The sequence below is a fragment of the Delphinapterus leucas genome, chromosome 1 (assembly GCF_059928025.1).
Source record: "Delphinapterus leucas isolate spDelLeu-1000000601 "Yukka" chromosome 1, BTC_Dleu_Yukka2, whole genome shotgun sequence".
Classification (NCBI taxonomy): Eukaryota; Metazoa; Chordata; class Mammalia; order Artiodactyla; family Monodontidae; genus Delphinapterus; species Delphinapterus leucas.
Window position 1 is genome coordinate 178,829,735 of NC_143129.1, and position 16,964 is coordinate 178,846,698.

Consider the following 16,964-nt stretch of genomic DNA (forward strand, 5'->3'; position numbering starts at 1 on the left):
CCTTTTTATATTCATCTGTATAAACATATCCGCTAAGGCAAACGCAATCCAGGGCCAAGGCTGCTGCACTGGGGTCAGTACCTCCTAATTCCTGCAGATTCTAAGGCCAAAAAAATAAAACCTCTGCAAGTCCAACTCTGCAAGTCCAACAGGAGTTTTGTGGACTCTTGGGGCATTTTACTAAAATAAAGAGTTACCGAGTTTAAAAAGCAGTGACGCTGTCACAACACACACTGAAAGTTGCATAACTGTGGCCTCGGTGGCCATGCGCTTGTTTGGACTGGAGGACGGGCACAGCTTCACGACACAGCAGTGGACACAGACGCACGTACACACAGACACGCACACACGTGAGCGAGCACATCGGGAGCCGCGTAGGGCCGGGCCGGTGGCACAGGCTTGGCCACGGCCCATCTGGGGATGGGCACGGGGAGGGCTGGGGTCCCCATGCTCCCTCAGGGGGTGGGTGTGACAGGACATGTCCCGTTGCTGGTGACAAGGCGGTGAACGTCACTTGGGGAAGGATGGCGTGAAAGAGCCGAGCCAGGCCCCCTGCTCCCCACAACCTGGTCCGTGCAAACCACTTAAAGCACTTCTTGGACGCCTCCTGGAGAATGGAGACGTGCTGGTTTCCTTCCCTATGAAGGGGCCAATCCCTCCTCCCCACCCTCTTCTCTCCAGAGACCCTCAGGCTGTTCAGGGCCAGGGAAAGCGGGGGGGTGGAGGGGACCGGGGACTGGTGTTTCTGCCCCCAGAGCCTTCCCTGCCCACAATCCGTGGCATGGCCGGCAGGGTGTGGGCCCTTGAGGTAGATTGGCACAGCTGCCCCCTCACCCTGCCTGGCTGGGCCCCAGAGAGCTGGGGTCTCCTTGCCAGCATGGGGTGCCAGGGGCCTGGGTCCCTTCGCCAAGATAGAAGCCCCCCCTTGATTCCAGCAGAGAGAGGAGGCAGGGCCAGAGGAACAGGTGCTGGTGATGGGGAGCCCGGGTGCCACCAATCAGCTCTATGGGGCCGGCCACGATTCTTGCCACCTGTCGCTCCCCCAGTCAAGGCGGGGGGCGCTCGAGGGCCCCAGGGGCAGTGCAGCCTGTGGGTTAAGGGCAGGTGGTCTCTGTGGGGGTGGAGGAGTGGAAAGGGAGAGGCACAGGGAGGAGTGTGTGTGCAGGCAGCCCATCGGCAGGGAGCGCCCTAGAGCCAGAAGCAGGAGCGGCTGCGGCAGGCAGTGGGCGGCCAGGAGGCGAGAGGTGCAGGACTGGCCAGGGAGGGCTGGGCCAGGCCGGGAGGCGGCTGGTGTCAGGGCCTCAGGGACAGCGGAAGGGAGCGGGGAGGGGCCGGGCCGCTCTGGGAGACCCCTCAGCCGGCTTGTTCACAGACACGTGTAGCTTTTTAGCATGGTCCCCTCAGACAGAGCCGAGGATCAGGCTTGGCCTGCGGTCTGCCGGCCCTCGCCACCCTCGCCCGCGGGACTGGGCGCCGGGGCCGGGGCCAGGCGGTGGGGCGCAGCCTCGCTACTTGAAGGTGGACTGCAGCTCCTTGAAGGCGGCCTTCCGCTGCTTCATCTCCTCCGCCTGCTTCTTCCTCTCCTCCTGCTCTGCCTTGATCTCCTCCTCGAAGCGGCTGGACACGTTCATGGCCTGGACCTGGGGTGGGGTCGGGGGGGAAGTGGCTCAGGGCCGGAGGGGGCTCTCTCCGGGGTCTCTTCTGGTTCCGCTGCCCCCCTGCGCTATGCACACACAGCTCTGCCTCCCACCAGCCTGGCCCTGGGCCAGGCTCCCGAAGCTGCTATTCTTACCCTGTCCCCCGTCCTGGGAAGCCCAGATGCACACCTGGTCCCACTGATGAACCCGGAAACATCCCATCAACCCTAGAAGCCCAGAGGGAGGTGGGAGGAGGCCTTCAGAAGGAATGTTCTTAGCTAACATGGGGAGGGGGAGAAGCAAGAACAGGCAGGGGCCCCGGGGCCCGGGGAGGGCAGGATCCAGGAACCATACTTGTCCCCTGCATCTGAGCGTGTGCTGAAAGGGGAGGGTACTGTGCACGGCGGTGGCCTCTGGGGCCCATCATACTCCCTCCCGGCTGGGGCTGGCGGGGCTAGTGTCTCCCAGAGGCCCCGGGAGCCAGTGCTGTGTTTCTGGGCCTGCTTCCTGTCTCCTGGGCCCACTCTTTAAGGCCCAGTCCTTTGCGGGTAGTGGCTCCGGGTACAGGGCTGGGGCAGCTCAAAGGGGCCCCTGTCGCCTCTTCAAGAGTACACACCCCTCCCTCACCCACCTCTGGGGCAGGGAGAGAAAGAGAAGCTGGAAAGGATCACAGGCTGGACGGGAGGGGACAGAAGCCAGGAGTGCCGTGGGCCCTGACCGACCCAGGAGGGGCGTCAGCTCCCCACCTCCTGTCTGCGGTCTCAGCAGGGACAGGAAGGGGACGTGCTGACCCTTGAGCTAACTCAGGGCCCCGGAGTACCCCGGCCACACCTGTCCTCACGCGGGGGTCAGGGCAACCCCAGCCTGGGTTCCACACCTCCTCCCATATTCCTTACCTTAGCCTCAAAGAAGCTCTTGGCCCCCTTGACGCCCTCGGTGGACACATCGATCTCGGAGAGGCGGGCCAGCACGTGCAGCCCGCTGTCCTCCTGCAGCTCCCCAGCCGCTGCCTTGCGGAAAATCAGGAGGAACTGCAGCAGGGAGAACAGAACACTGATGCTGTCAGGGAGAGAGGGAAAGGGGCCAGAGCCTGCCCACACCCGGGGCCAGCTGCAGGCCTCCCCGGAAAGGAGGTACTCACAGGCCTGGGAGCTGGAGGTCCGGGCTCTCCGTCCTCCATGCTCTGTGTCCTGCACAGGCTGTCGCGTCCCTCCCTCTCTGGGCCTTGGCTTGCCCATCTGTACGATGGGAGGCTAGGTGACCTGTCTCCTGCCCCACCCTCCCAGGACTGGGGCTACTGCAGGCTGCTCTGCCCATGCTCAGCTCCCGTTAAAAGCCTCAACCTACCTCTTACCTTTGTTTCCCCTGTTCCCCAAACCAATCCGCTCTAACTTCCATTTACTGAGTCCTAAAGGTACATGGCTCTGCCCATTTTACAGAGCGAGGAAGGCTCAGGGGCAAGAAAAAACCTGCCCCAATCTCAGCACCAGAAAGCGATGGAGGAAGGATTTGAACCCAGGTCCGGACTCCAAACCATCATTGTGTGCTGCTCGCACCTTCCTCCCTGGACTTGGCTCCCCCAGGCGCCCCCCTCCCCCTTCTCTCGCCCTGCCTCTTCTGTGCTTCCTGCCAGTTCTCCGAGGCCCAGCCTGAGCCTTGACTCTCCAGAGGCCACCTCTGGCCTTTAACCCCATGCTGGCCGGGGACCAGTGCCCTGGCTCTCTGGCCTTGAGCCTCTGCTTCCTCCTCCAGCAAACAGGCTCGTTCGTGGCTCCTGTCTCAGAGTGAGGCCTGAGTGAGATTCGGAGTGTGAGGTCACCCAGCTCAGCGCCCGGCTCCTCTCGGACCCGCAGTGCATGTCCCTCCTCCATCTGTCCCCTCTTCTCCTGAAGCACAGCGTTCCGTTATTTCACTCTCTGAGCATCTCCCCCTCTACACGCCAGGAGCCCTGGAGCACAGGGCCTTTCTCTGTACTGCCACAGCCCACACAGGGTCAGGTATACAGAAGTCACTCCATCAGTGCTCACTGCATGAAGGAGTGCATGTGCCTCCATCTCACTTAGGCATCTCAGAATCTCCCCAGGTACCTGCTCTAGGATCCGCTGACACCCCACTCAACCGCTTGACAGTGGCCGTTCACGGACAAAGTCGCTCAATGACAAAGAGGGGCTAGTTTCTCCCCACCCCCCGGTGTTGCCCCCCACGGGGAGTGGGGCTCACCTCTCGGAAGCTGAGCTTGCTGTCAAAGTCCTCATCCACCTCCTTGATCATGTTTTTCAGGCCCAGGTGGGTCTGGGGGGCTCCAAGTTTCTCCATCATGAGCTTTAGCTCCATCAGGTCGATGAAGCCATCCCGGCCAGCATCGTACCTGTGAGTGCAAAGAGAGAGGCCTAAGGACACCCTGCCACCTCATACCTGACCGGAGTGGTCATAAGCCAGAGTACAAGGAGCCTGGGGGCTCAAAAGGTGCCTCCCACCAACGCGTCATCTTATCACAGCTGGAGAGGACCTCGGCCCAGGTGGACTCCCGATTCGAGGCCCAGCTACTGCTTGGTTACCTCTGATGCTGGGGAACTCACCACGTGACCTGGCAGCCTCCTACATGTTGAACAGTGCTAACTTTTGGCCAAATTTACCTGCTACACAAGGCAGCGGAAACCACAGCTCCTCTCTACTGAATGAGATGTGAACAAGCAGGGAGGGAGAATTTACAATACCGTGGGGGTGAGGATTGTGACGGTAGGCCCTGAAGTTAGAACTCACTGAGCATCTCCAGGTACCTCCACAGGCACTCGAGGGACATCTTGGCTCCATCTCTCCCCCTCTCCCTGTTCCCACCCAGGAGGAAGCAGAAGGTACCACATGTCTCAGGGTAGGGCCAGAGGTCACAGGAGGGAGGGCCCACTTCTAGTTTTCTGGAAGGTGGCCTGGGGTGTGTTCTGGGAACAAGTTGTGCAGGGTGCCTGCAGTGAGCGGCAGGGATCCAGCTGGGTGGCTGGAAAGACCTGGAACAGTGATTACATGATGACCGTGCCTCTGCCCTGCACATTTCAGGTCTCTTTTTTTCTACCACCAACAGCCTGGCAGAGAGAGGGACAGGGTGAGGGGCAGAGTCTAAACGTCTCGCTCGACTGGCTTCCTTGTGGTAAGAGCTTGGGTCAGAGCTGGGCTCCAGGCCCGTCCCCTGGCTGGGGAGGTGCTGCTTGTGCTGGGAGCACACAGCATGGCAGATGTGGGTGCTGTTCCCACCGCCCAGCCAGGCCTCTTATCAGGCGAACCAAGCAACCGCCGTGACTGTCTCCTGGTGAGTTGGGGAGAGTCATCTCAGCGCTGGCCAAATGGGCCTTCTGAGCCTAAAGAAGCTTGTGCAGTCCCCGAGGCCTCAAGATGGCTGGGTGGCAGCGCTGGTGACAGCAATATGACATACAGGGGCTGAGTTCCAGAAACTTCCTGGAGACTTGGAGTTCCTACACAAACACACATCTCATTCCTGTGGCCTCTACAGGGCTTCCCAATTCCCTTCACCCATCTCTAGTTACACATAAGCTTCACATGACTATGGACATCTGACAGCAACCACTTTTTGAAATCTATCTTTGTGCTGGGAAATTTCCATACTTTATTTTACTTAATCTTCATAATAACCTTCTTTTATAATGGAAGCTCAGAGAGGTTAAGTGGCCTGCCCAAGGTCACACAGCAGTGAAGGAAGGGGCTGGGCTTCTACCCCACGTCAGTAGGGCTCATAAACCTGCACATTTGCTGGGCCCGCCCCACCCCCCACCACTCATGTCCTGGGGTTGCCAGCAGGACAGAGACATCTGCCTGGAGTGCTGAGCAGAGCATTTGTGCAAGGGGTAAAAATAGTTCACGAGCAAGTGAGTCAGTGGTTGGAAGTGATGCAGCGCAGGAAGACAGGTCTCTGGGAACCCTGCAGGGAACACAGGGTCCTGAGGCCTTCTTCCCCACCACGGGGTGAAAGGGTCCGGGGTGAGAGCAGTGGCCACAGCCGAGGCGGAAGCAGATGCGAGAGGATGTGGTGGAGGGTTGTGGGACTCGGGAGGGTCAGGGAGGCCAACGATCTCGTGGTCCAGGCTCCGCTTAGAGCTGGAGGGGCCCTGTGGGGGACACGGTGGAGCCCCCCCTCTTCCATCTTTGGAGCCTGTTTGCCAGTGGTAAGGGGCTGGGTGGCTGCTGCATGAGCCTTAGTGACCGGTACTGGAGCAGCCCTAGAGCGTGGCCAGGTGAGGGAGTCAGTCTTTCCCGGGGCAAGTCACATGGATGCCCCTCCTCAGCGTCCCTGTGGAAGACAAAGCCCCCGCCTCTTTCTGAACTCGGGCTCCAATGATGACATGTCAGGGCTGGAGCAGACTGCTTGGGCTCCAGGAGACTGTGCCATCGAGCCTCCAGCCAAGGCAGAGAACCCCTGGTATGATGGTGACTCTTTCGTAAGGTCACTGCGAGGACTGGGTACGTTCACACGTGACAAGCACTTCGCACAGCGCTGGCTCCAGAAACTGCAGCTACCAGCACTATCACGAGACTTTGTTACTTTTATGAAGCTCCTACTATGTGCCAGGCATTTTTCTCTGCGCTCAGCAATCCTGGGGGGGTCAGAGTTATGTCCCCATGTGACTGATTAGGGGACAGGGGCTGGAGAGGTTTGGGCACTGGCCAAGGGTTCAGACGCCCATCCCTGTGATTCCCACACTCTACTCTCTCTACCGCCCCACCTGCCTCTCTTGAGCCTCAGCTTTATTTACTGCTCAAGGGTTACTCCTGCAGCCAGGGGTGGCTCAGTTTCAGAGGAAGTGCAGATAAAGTGTCCAAACTTGGACAGAAACTTGGGCTCTGGATCTCGGTCTCTGGCAGCTCCCAGGCCTGGCTGGGCTGCAGCTCAAACCGCGGCGTGAACCGCTGCCTGTGTCAATCAAGCATCCATCAATTACTGGTTCCGGGCTCCTGCCCCCAGGGGGACAATGCAGGGGCTGGCCACACTGGAGGGGGTGGTTCCCACAAGGCCCCCGGGGGAGTGGACATCTACCATGTGCCCTGGGCTGTGACGTGGGTGGGCTCTGGGTCATTGGATCAGCCAGGTTCCTGGGTAAACCCTGGAGGTTTGTGCTCACAGCAGCTCTGCTGAGACTAACCTGAGTCCAAACCCCAGCTCTGCCACCTGCTGGCTAGGTGACTCTGCTCAAGTCACATGACCCTATGAACCACTTACATCATGGAGATCAGACCCATCCCAGGCTTGCGGCAAGAGTTAAGAGATGATCCACGTAGATTCTTAGCACAGAGGCTGGCCCACAATAAGTACTTAATCATTACACGCTAACTACAGTACCAGTACTACTAAATTATTATTATCGGTAACATCTACCTCTAGGATTTGAGATAAAGGAGATCGTGGATGTAAAATGCCTAGTACATAGTGCGCGCTTAAAACCTGCAATTTCTTTAGAATAGTGGCTGTTGAGAGCTTTTTATGCGCCAGATACTAGTTAAGTACTTTGCACGTGTAATATAAAAATGGTGTTGATAGTGAGGATAATAATGGTAAAAAATACAAATTCTCCCTCGGGCGCCCGTCCTGATGGTGCATGGCGGGTAGGAAATGCTTGTTGTAGACTGGCCCGGAGGCAGCGGGTGGACACGATGACCCAGAGGTCCCTCCAGCATCTTCTCTGAAGGTCCCACTACTTCCCTCCCCCACCCCCATTAGGCCTGATTCAAGGACCCCGCCACTTGGGGAGGTGAAGAGACAGCAGGACAGAATCTTTTGCTCTCTCGCTGGGCAGAGAGAGAGAGAAGCCTCGGTCCTGGATTACTCTCTTGTTCCTCCTCTGACAGGGAGGGAAGTGACAAAGGGGGAGACTGCCTCTGTGCCACCAGCAGGAGGACCACTGGCAACCCAGGAGAGAATGTGTTCTAAGATGCTTGGAAACAGGCATCTATCCCTGACCGGGGAGAGCCTCTCTTCCCTCAGCCCCCCCCTGAGCTGAGGTTGCAGGTAGCTCAGAGGATCCAGGAAAAGAGTCCGTACCCAAGATCCGCCTGGATGCCTGGTCTACCCCCTTCATGTCATGTAGGGAGCTTGGGGCCCAGAGTGGGTAGCAAGCAGCCCAGGGTCACACAGCTGGAGAAAAGCAAGATTCCCAAAGTTGTAAGCTTTCCTCCCTGCCTGCCTGCTTTCTTCTTGGGAAGGCGGTCCCATGGAGGGCCCCAGATTCTCAAGCCTGCAGGGCTGGGGGAGACTGGGCTGAGAGGAGAGGCTTGGGCCCTGCCTGGGAGGGCCAGTTCCATCTGGCAGGACTGACAACAAAGCTCCTGGGCTGGGAGCTGAGCACTTTTCTCCAGCACTGGAGGGAGGCGGCTGCACCTGGTGCTGTGCCCACATTCCTAACCACCACCCCTCTGAGCCTCCCCCTGAACAGTTCTCGACGGGGACGGCTCAGTAGCTGCCTCCCCGGATGCTGGTGACGAAATCCCCTCCCATCTGCCCTTGCGCGTGGAGCAGTGGCCACCACCCAGGCAGACTTTGCCCCTTTGGGCTGCAGGTCCCATCCGGCTGATGGCTCCTCCTCCCCCGGTTCTGATAACCCGGAGATACGGGGGTGAGAGCAGTGACCGGCTCCTACAGCGTGCAGGGCTTGCCCTCATTTCATAACAATATTATCATTAGTGGCTGCTCTTGGCTGGGCACTTACTATGTGCCAGGCACTGTGCCAAGTGTTTTGTATCAGATCCTCACAGGAACTCCATGAAGCAGGCATAAATATCCCCATACTACAGACGAGGAGACTGAGGCTCAGGGAGAAAGTGACTTGGCCAAGACCATAGCTGACGAGGGCACACCTGGGATCAGAACCCTGACCTGATGAAAAACATGTGCTTTTAACTACTATGCTGCGTCTTGATGCCTACAGACCCTGCACCAAAGAAACTCAGGTTGGGAAGGATACTGGAGGCCACCTCATTTAGCCATTCATGAGGGTCAGATACACAGTGCAGTTTTCCTGCTTGGCATCTTGAATGCCTCTAAGGACGGGAAGCTCACTGCTTACCTAAAGCAGCACATTCTGGCTCTGGAACTATTAGAACGTTTCTCCTCACGCACGACCCTCCCCACCCACCAGCTGTGCTGTACAGTCTGAGAGCAAAGTGAGGAGTCATCACAGCTGCTGCACAAGGGGAGGGTGGGGACAGTTGCTCTGGGAGCATAGGGGACCCCAATTCTCTCCCTTCTAGTTCCCATCCCAGGCCTTTGCTCATGGCCCCTCTGCCCATGGGGGTCCCAAGGAGGACAGACAGCTGGAGAGAGTGGTGTTTATGGACCACCGAGCCCCCAGGCCCACCTGGCTTTGTTCTCAGCATTCACAGACCTGGTCTTCCTCCTTCCTATCTGGGGAGGCCCCAGAGGCTCCTAGGCCTCTACTCTTTGACCTGCAAAATGGGAAGGCAGGTTGCTTGGGGCAGGAAAGTTCTGGACAACAGGGACATTTTGGCCTTGCTAGCTGTTACAGGCAGGTTGGCTTGGCCCGCCTCCCCGTGCAGGTGGACGCCCCCAGGCTCGGTGATGACGGCCGGCAGTGCCCATCCGTTCCTGCACTCTCCCACCCCCAGACTGCCTGACTCATGGGGGGAAAGCCCAGCCTCTCACCACTTCCTCCAGTCCTATCTGCGGAGTCTGACACTTGATCTGTTGCCCTGTGTCAGCCAAGGAGAGGGTGTGTGAGTGCATACGGGTGAGTGTGTGGCTGGGGGGTGCTCACGCCTCCTCCATGGCTTTCCGATAAGTCCAAGGATCAAGTGGGGGCCCCCAAGGCTGATGGCAATTGCTGGGCGCTGTCAGGACTTGGGGGCGTCCTAACCTCAAGTTCGAGCGCCTCATGCTGAGCCCACCCTGGGAGGGCAGCTCCCTCCACATGTAGTTTCAGCAGTGGGTCTCCCCCCCGGCTCTCCCCTGTGCCGCCTCCTTCCCTGCCTGCACCTAATAATAATAATTATTATAAAAGTGATTGCAAAGAACATTTACTGAATGTCTAATATAACCCAGTGTTTACTATTTAACTTAATCTTTCTTCTTGTTTTCCCCTCACTGCCCAGACTAAGTAACGTGGCAGGGAGACAGCTACGGTCGCCCACTGCTTCTTAAACCTTAATGCGCACACCCGGTGAGCCTTGTTAAAATGCAGATTCTGGGCTTCCCTGGTGGCGCAGTGGTTGAGAGTCCGCCTGCCGATGCAGGGGACGCGGGTTCGTGCCCCGGTCCGGGAAGATCCCACATGCCGCGGAGTGGCTGGGCCCGTGAGCCATGGCCGCTGAGCCTGCGCGTCCGGAGCCTGTGCTCCGCAGCGGGAGAGGCCACAACAGTGAGAGGCCCGCGTACCGGGAGGAAAAAAAAAAAAAAAAAAAAAAAAAGCAGACTCTGACCCAGTAGGCCTGGGGTGGAGCCTGAGCCTCTGAGCTTTCTAACAAGCTCCCGGCGGACACTGACGCTGCTCTCTTCGGGTCCCATGGGAGCAAGGGACGTGGGAGTCAGAAGGACCCTCGTTCAAATCCTGTCTCCACTCCTCAAGTCATGGAACCCTCTCTGAGACCCCCGTCTTCTTATCTGTGAAAGGGGTGATGATCATCTTCCAGGATGCCGAGACAGGATTAAACAAGACGCAAAGTGCCTGCAATGGAGACGCCACAGCGGCCCTCTGTTTGCACACAGCTCAGGCATCCCTGGGCCCGGCTCCGTCAGGCTGCACCTTTCTGGCCCGGAACCCTCGCTTCTCTAGAGACCTTGAAAAGCAGAAGTCTGCCGAGGAGCAGGCTGCTGGGCAGTCAGAGGGAACTCAGCTGCTGGAGGGTGTGGGGACTGTCCCTGCTGAGGCCACAGGGCGACTCTGCTCCTGGCTGGGCTGGCCCTGCAGAAAGGGCCCCAGGCAGCAGGGCTGGGTCTCCTACAGCCGAAGCCAGGCCCTGAACCCAGAGGCACAGAGGAGAGAAGGCAGGAAGGTGCAAACCAAAAGGGAACCAAAAGTCCCTGGGGGGACGGAAAGGAGAGGTGACTCAGAATCAGAAGGGAAGTAGGAGAGCAGAGGACAGGCCTGAGGCCAGGAAATCCTCCCTCCCCAGGGGTGTGGGGCTTCTCCCCAGAAAGGCAGGCTCCTGGCTGCTACAGGGGGAAGGACCCAACCTCTGAACCCCCAGAGGACTCCCCCACCTCACCCCCTCACCCCCCACCCCCTGCCTAGGCTCTGGGACTCCTCCTTTCCCATAAACGCAGCCCTCACTTGGCCTCGGGAGCTCCCAGTAGGCAGACCTGGTTCTAATCCTGGCCCTGCCACTTATTATAACCTTGAGCCTTGCTTTCCTCATCTGGCAAATGGGGATAATGACAGCACCCACCTCCCTGGGCTGGTGTGAGGATGAAGTTCAGTTCCTGAAATAACACACCAGGCTCAACTGGGCCTGGCGGTCCCATTTAACAAGGAGAGGGTGCGGCGGCAGGGGGCTGGCTGTGGAGGGCCGGCAGCACGGCATCCCTCAGGAGAACTTCAGTCCTCGTCATAGAAATAAAGAAATGGAACCTGCCGTTTCCAGCCCGGTGGGCCCATCCTCTCTATCCCCCCAAAGACCCACCCCTCTATGCCACTGCTCTCCGTGATACTTTAAGCTTCTTGAGGGCAGGAACTCTATTTTTCCCTTAATTCTCTGGACCTTGCACACAGAAACTTAATAAAATATGATCAAAGGAATGGACTTTAAGCTTTTCAAAATCATCATCTATGTTTTTAATAGCCCACAGACCAGACACAATGGTGGGCTCTTTACAAAGGCTCAGGACTTTTCTTTTTTTTTTTGGCCGCACGGTCAGGCTTGTTGGTTCCCCGACCGGGGATTGAACATGGGCCCTCGGCAGTGAAAGGGCGGTGTCCTAACCACTGGACCTCCAGGGAATTCCCCAGGACTTTAAAAAACTTAATCCTCAGGACTTTACCAGGCAGGTTCTTTAGCCCCAGGGGAAACAGGCTCTGAGAAGCAGAGCACCCCGTCCGGGCGGTGGCAGACGGGCGCTGGAGTCCTAGTTTTGTGTCATCCCAGGGCTGCTGTCTGCGCTGCCCTTTTTTCTGCCACCTGCCTTCCACGTAATTAAGTGATAATGAATTCGGTTTCCCATTTTTGTTATTTATCAAAGCCATATGTAGCCGTCAATGAAAGTGTCGGTTCAGCAGGAGGGAAAGAAGGTTCTCATGCTGGGTCCCCATCACTCCGGCCCAAAGCAAGAGGGTTCTTGCCAGTCTGGCAGACCGGGCAGCTCCATGGGGGGTAAGTGGAGTCAGCCAGTGGCTTCTGTGGAGCAATCTCTGTGCTAGGCACCACCACCGGGGCTGGGGATGGTGGTGACAGGAACTTGGAAAGTACTTATTTTGTGCCAGGCACTTCATAACAACCTTGTGAGGTGGGTTCTATTATTCTCCCTGTTCCAGGGTGAGGAACCGGGGCTCAGAAGGGTTTACGTGCCTTGCCCCAGGGCCCAAGGCTGGGATTCCAACCCAGGGCGGCTGACTCCAAAGGCCCTGACCTTAACCACTGCACCAGACAGCCCTCCAGGAAGGACGGGGGGCGGGGGCGTGCTGCTGTGAGCTGCAAGAGCCTAGGGCGACACCAGGGAGGCATAGCAGGTGGAGAGGAGGGGAGGGCAAGGTGGGAAGGAGAGAGGGAAGCCCCCCTCTTCTCTGACGCAAGGGGTCATGAGATGAAGTGGCTGGGGACGAGGCTGGGCAGGGCAGGGAACTAGGACATCTTCCTCGGATTCCACGGCAGGTTCAGAATTACATGGCTGCCTTCCCCTCTGGCAGGTCTCGGTTTACACCACCCCGCAGAGCCCCACGCAGGCTGTTGCCAGGCCAGAGGTGGCTGCCCTGAGGCCCTCTGGGTCCACACCACTGCCCCTTGCCTGGAGGGTTCCAGAGCAGCCCTGGATGGATGGGCAGACAGAGGAGGGCAGAGGGTCGGATTAGAGGTGATGGGTGCAGCCTGAGGCTGCAAGAGGGGGAAGGACTGAGAGTCCAGGTGCCTCCAGGTGCCTGGCACCTTGCCAGAGCTCTGCGTGCATCACCTCCCCCCGCCCCACCTCGAGATGCAGGGACCACTTTTCCCATTGTATAGATAAGGATGCTCTGGTTCAGCCACTGAAAACCTCCCCATGGATGTCACTACACCTTCCTGGGCCTCAGTTTCCTCTTCTGTAAAATGGGGGAGAAGCGTTGGTGACAACCCCGGAGGTCTCTCCCAGATGGAAACTACCAGCAGCGTGAGGTCAGGGACGACGGAGAGCCCGTCCATCTTCCCTCTGCCCCCTCTTCTCCCTCCATCTCCATCCTTAGGAAGTACCCGCTGATGATCGCTGAATGGATGCACTGGAAGACCCTGGAAGGCAGTTCTGCCACCCGGGAGGGTTCCGGACGACTCAGAAATAAGGAAGTCATTGGTGAATCACCTTTGGGAATCATCAGATACATCATGCTCCTTTTACAGGTGGGAAGACTGAGGCCCAGAGGGGGCAGGCCGACTAGGTAATTGAGTGGCAGAGCCAGGACAAAGCCCCACTTCCTAGCTCCTGGCCTCCAAGACAAGTCCAGCTCCCAGCGCCCTCTGCCCTCTCCCATCTCCTGCACTCTGCTCTGGGGGATGGCTTCCCAGGGGGGCCAGGCTCCCCTCCCCTCTGCCATGGGAGCTGCAGATCGGGGTGGAAGTGTCCCAGCAGAGCCCTGGCTGTGATCCTTGGGCCCTGCTTGGACCCAGGAGGCTGCAGCACCTCTTGGACAGCAGAAGCAGAACGCGAGTTTTGTCTTCCATGAGAGCCTGTCTGTTGGCTGTTCACAGCCGGGACTCGGCTGGGCTGGGCTCGGCTGGCACAGTGAAGCCTTGCTTCCTTGAATACAAAATCTGCAGCCTTCCATCCACGCCAGGGCCCCCGGCGGGTGGCACTTCCTTCCCTAGAATCTCCCTGACCCCTTCCTGCCCCCCTCACCCCTGCCAATACCTCATCAGGCAGTAGTGGTGCCAAGAGGGGGCTTCCAGGGGTTCAGCTCCCCTCAATTTTCAACAAAGTACCCCTCGTCAAACTAACAGCCAAACAGCCTCTGTAAAAAGTGAGCTCGCTCTGCAAATGCAGCTCCACGACCATTCCCCTAGTCACGCGCCCCTTCCAACCAAGCTGCAGCCTCCCAGGTCCCTGCTCATTCAGCGTGTCTGGGTTCTCCAAACAGCTCCTTCTTGTTTTTGGCGGGCGTAGAGGGGGTGAAGCCTAAGAGAAGGACTCTGGTGGTGGGTCCACGTGGGAGAAAATCAGCCATGCACACGGAAGCGGGTGTTGGCGGGGTGTGTTTCCCCGCGTGGAGGCAGACGTCTGTGACGGGAAACCCAGGAGGGAAGAACATGGGTTTTGGAGTCACAGACCTGGGTTTAGATTATGACTCCATCATTTTTTGAGCTGTGTATCCTTGGCAAGTTACCTAACTGCTCTGTGCCCAGACTGTCCAACTGCGCCATGGTGGTGATGACAGTTCTATGTCATGGGGCTGCTGGGAGGAACGGAGAAGCTCCTTAGTCCTGCGGCACGTGGCCGCATTTGAATAATCTCCCTCGTACTTCACTGGGGGGGGCGGGGGGGGGGTGGTGGCGGCGGGCGGCGGGCAGCGGGGGGTGGGGCGAGGGGCCGGGGCAGAGTCTATAAGGAAGTTCTGACTGCCTTCTATTGAGGCTGCGATCCTGGAACTCCTGCTCTCCTGATAGGGCCAGTCTTTTATCAGGAAGAAACTTGAGAAGAACTCCCAGACAAGACCCTGGAGCCAAAGAAGCAGGCTCCTCAAGGCCCAGGGGTCTCCATGCAGAGGTCTGGAGTGGGGTTAAGGACTCAGTTCCACCCCAGGCTGACCCCCGGAAAAACATGGGGCTCCCAGCCATCCAGGTCTGAGAACCAAAAACCTCTTCTGCATTGGGGCCAAATGCAAAAGCAGGGCCACAGCAAGCAGTGAGGAGTGGGAAAGAGTCTTTCTCAAGCTGTGGGGTTGCAAAACCCTCCCCCTGCCGCCCCGGGCTTCCTGCTTGCGGTCCGAGCACACTGCCCCAGCCAAGGTGGGGTCAGCGCCCCTTCCTCTCGACCTTGGGCTGCCAGACCTCCTGACTCCCTCACCTGAGACTTGGCCTCAGGACAGTTCTACCTTTTGGATCCACTTCCAGATCTACTCCAGATCACACCCCTGGGCTGTTTTCCCCTCCAGCGGCCAGGGGCAGGGGGGATGGGCAACAGGAGGTGGGCAGGGAAGAATACTAAAGGGAGGGGGGCTGAGTACCTTCACCCCCGCCCCAGGCCCCCCTCACTGCTCGGGCTGGGGCAGCGTGGCTGACCATCTCAATCCCAACTGGGTGAACGCAGTGATGGACCAGAAGGGGACCTGGAAGCCTTTCTCTCTAGTCATTTCACAGAGATTTAAAGTTTTTTTTGTTGGGGGAGGGGGAAGCCCAGAGGCCTGGAAGGACCTGTCCAACCTGCTGAGGGCATGGGGTATGGAATTTAAGGATGGAGTAAAGGTAGAGGTGAGAGCTACCAGCCAAGTCAGATAGGAAGGTGTGGGGTGTCAGGGACCCTGTGTGGGGAGGGAAGGGGGCACGCGGTGGAGGAAGGGAGGCAAGGAGAGATGGGGCCTTTCTGACAGGAAACAGGGGGCAGTGACTGCAAAGCTGCTGGGTGTAGCGGGGTGACGAGGGCAAGAGGAGGGAGGGATGGTCTGCGGAGGGAGGCGGGGACTCGGCCCTGCAGGGACGTGGCTGCGGGTGTGTGTGTGTGTGTGTGTGTACATACCTGCCGAGTCGGGGGCAGGGAGGAAGGGGTCCCTCCCTGGGGAGATCACCTGAGGGTCAAGGGCTGGGGTCCTGGCTAGCGGAGTGGATGAGGGCAGAGGTGGGAGGGGCCGAAGGGTCTTTGACACAGTTTGCTGGCAGGTGCTGAATAAGTGGAGGGGAGGCGGGGGAGGGGTCTCGGCCCAGAACCCACGTTGAGAGGGATCTGAGATAAGCAGAGTAAATGAAAGGACCCCAGTAAAAGGAATGGTCACCTTTGTCGAGGCGCTGGAGGGTGGGGTGTGTGTTTTAGGCCCGCGTTTGGTGTGGGGGGGGCGGTTGGGAATTCAAGTAGCTGAGGAGGGGGAAAGGGGGCCACGGGGTCCTCAATCTCGGTGTGCGCGCGTGTGGAGAAGCATCACTAACAAGGCCAGAGAACCGGACCCTCCAGACCCCTGTGCTTATCTAGAAGGAGCCGCGGGGTCCCCCACTCCGCGTGCGCGCGTGCAGTGTATCGGGGGCAGCGTCACGGTGAGGAGGGGTCGCGTGCCAGGGGCCGCGGGTCCCCAGACCCATATGCGTGGTAGGGAGGAGGTCCCGAAGCCTCGTGATTATCTGGAAGGGGCCAGTGGTCCCCGCCCCTGGTGTGTCAGGGATCGGGGAGCTCGGCTGGCCGCATGGGTCCCGGGACGGCGCGGGGTCCAGGGTTCGGGGGCTCGGGAGCCGAGGCCGGCTCTCGGGGTGGGTGGGGAACCGTGTCGAGCGGGCACTCACTGCTTGAACATCTTCTCCATGTCCTTGATCTGCTTCCTGGAGAACTCCTTGAACTCGGTGTAGGGGTTGAAGATGCGGCGGCTGGGCGACTGGGGCTCGCCGATGCCCTGGTTGAGGTCGGCGCGCCGCAGCAGCTTGGCGCTCAGCTCTTCGTCCGCGCTGCCCAGCGCCTCGGCCGCCTCGTCGGGTGCCCCCGCCGCCGCCGCCGCCCCGTTCAGCCCGGGCTGCTCCGGGGCCTCGACGCCGCCCTCGCCCTCCATCTGCAGCCGCCGGCTCAGCTTGCTGGCCAGCTCGTCCGTGGCCATGGTGGCCCGCGCGGCGCTCGCCCCCGGACCCTGCTAGTCGCGCGCCCGCGCCGCCTCTGGCCGCGCTCTTCCTCTTCCTGACACTCCCCAGCGCCAGGCACCGCCCCCGAAGGTGGGACTTACGCCCCTCGCTGGGCCCGCCTGCTCCCGCCCCGGCTCCCGGCCTTGCGCAGCCCGCCCCGCGCGGGCTCGGGCTCCGGCTTGAGCTCCGCGACTAGAGTGTACCGGGGGCGCCGGGCCCGCCACCATCCTCCCCCGTAAGGTTGGGGGGCTCCCGTAGAACCCATCCCCCTTCTCCTCCTCACTGTGCCGGCTGAACGGGAGAGGTCGGGCTGGGGGCCGGGGACCGAGGCGGGAAGGACGAGGGGGTCCTTCCCTCCAGTTTGGGTGTGGGTCTGGGGCGCAG

General features: G+C 59.4%; 1 protein-coding gene across 1 annotated transcript; it reads right to left on the reverse strand.

Annotated features, from left to right (window-relative positions):
• Nucleotides 1–1,245: 1,245 nt before the first annotated feature.
• EFHD2 (EF-hand domain family member D2) lies at nt 1,246–16,589 on the reverse strand. Its single transcript, XM_022598435.3, has 4 exons — nt 16,254–16,589; nt 3,858–4,005; nt 2,534–2,668; nt 1,246–1,640 (listed from the first exon to the last, which is right to left on the reverse strand). The coding sequence occupies exons 1-4, from the start codon at nt 16,556–16,558 to the stop codon at nt 1,509–1,511; spliced, it is 720 nt and encodes a 239-aa protein (XP_022454143.1). The 5' UTR covers nt 16,559–16,589; the 3' UTR covers nt 1,246–1,508.
• Between the last annotated feature and the right edge of the window lie 375 nt (nt 16,590–16,964).

Excerpts from the sequence above, each read along its gene's own strand:
- EFHD2 (XM_022598435.3), bottom strand. The coding sequence starts at position 16,558 with ATGGCCACGGACGAGCTGGCCAGCAAGCTGAGCCGGCGGCTGCAGATG. Across the intron at positions 4,006-16,253 it reads ATGGAGAAGATGTTCAAGCA|GTACGATGCTGGCCGGGATG; the intron begins GTGAGTGCCCGC and ends TTGCACTCACAG. Across the intron at positions 2,669-3,857 it reads GCAAGCTCAGCTTCCGAGAG|TTCCTCCTGATTTTCCGCAA; the intron begins GTGAGCCCCACT and ends TCCCTGCTGCAG.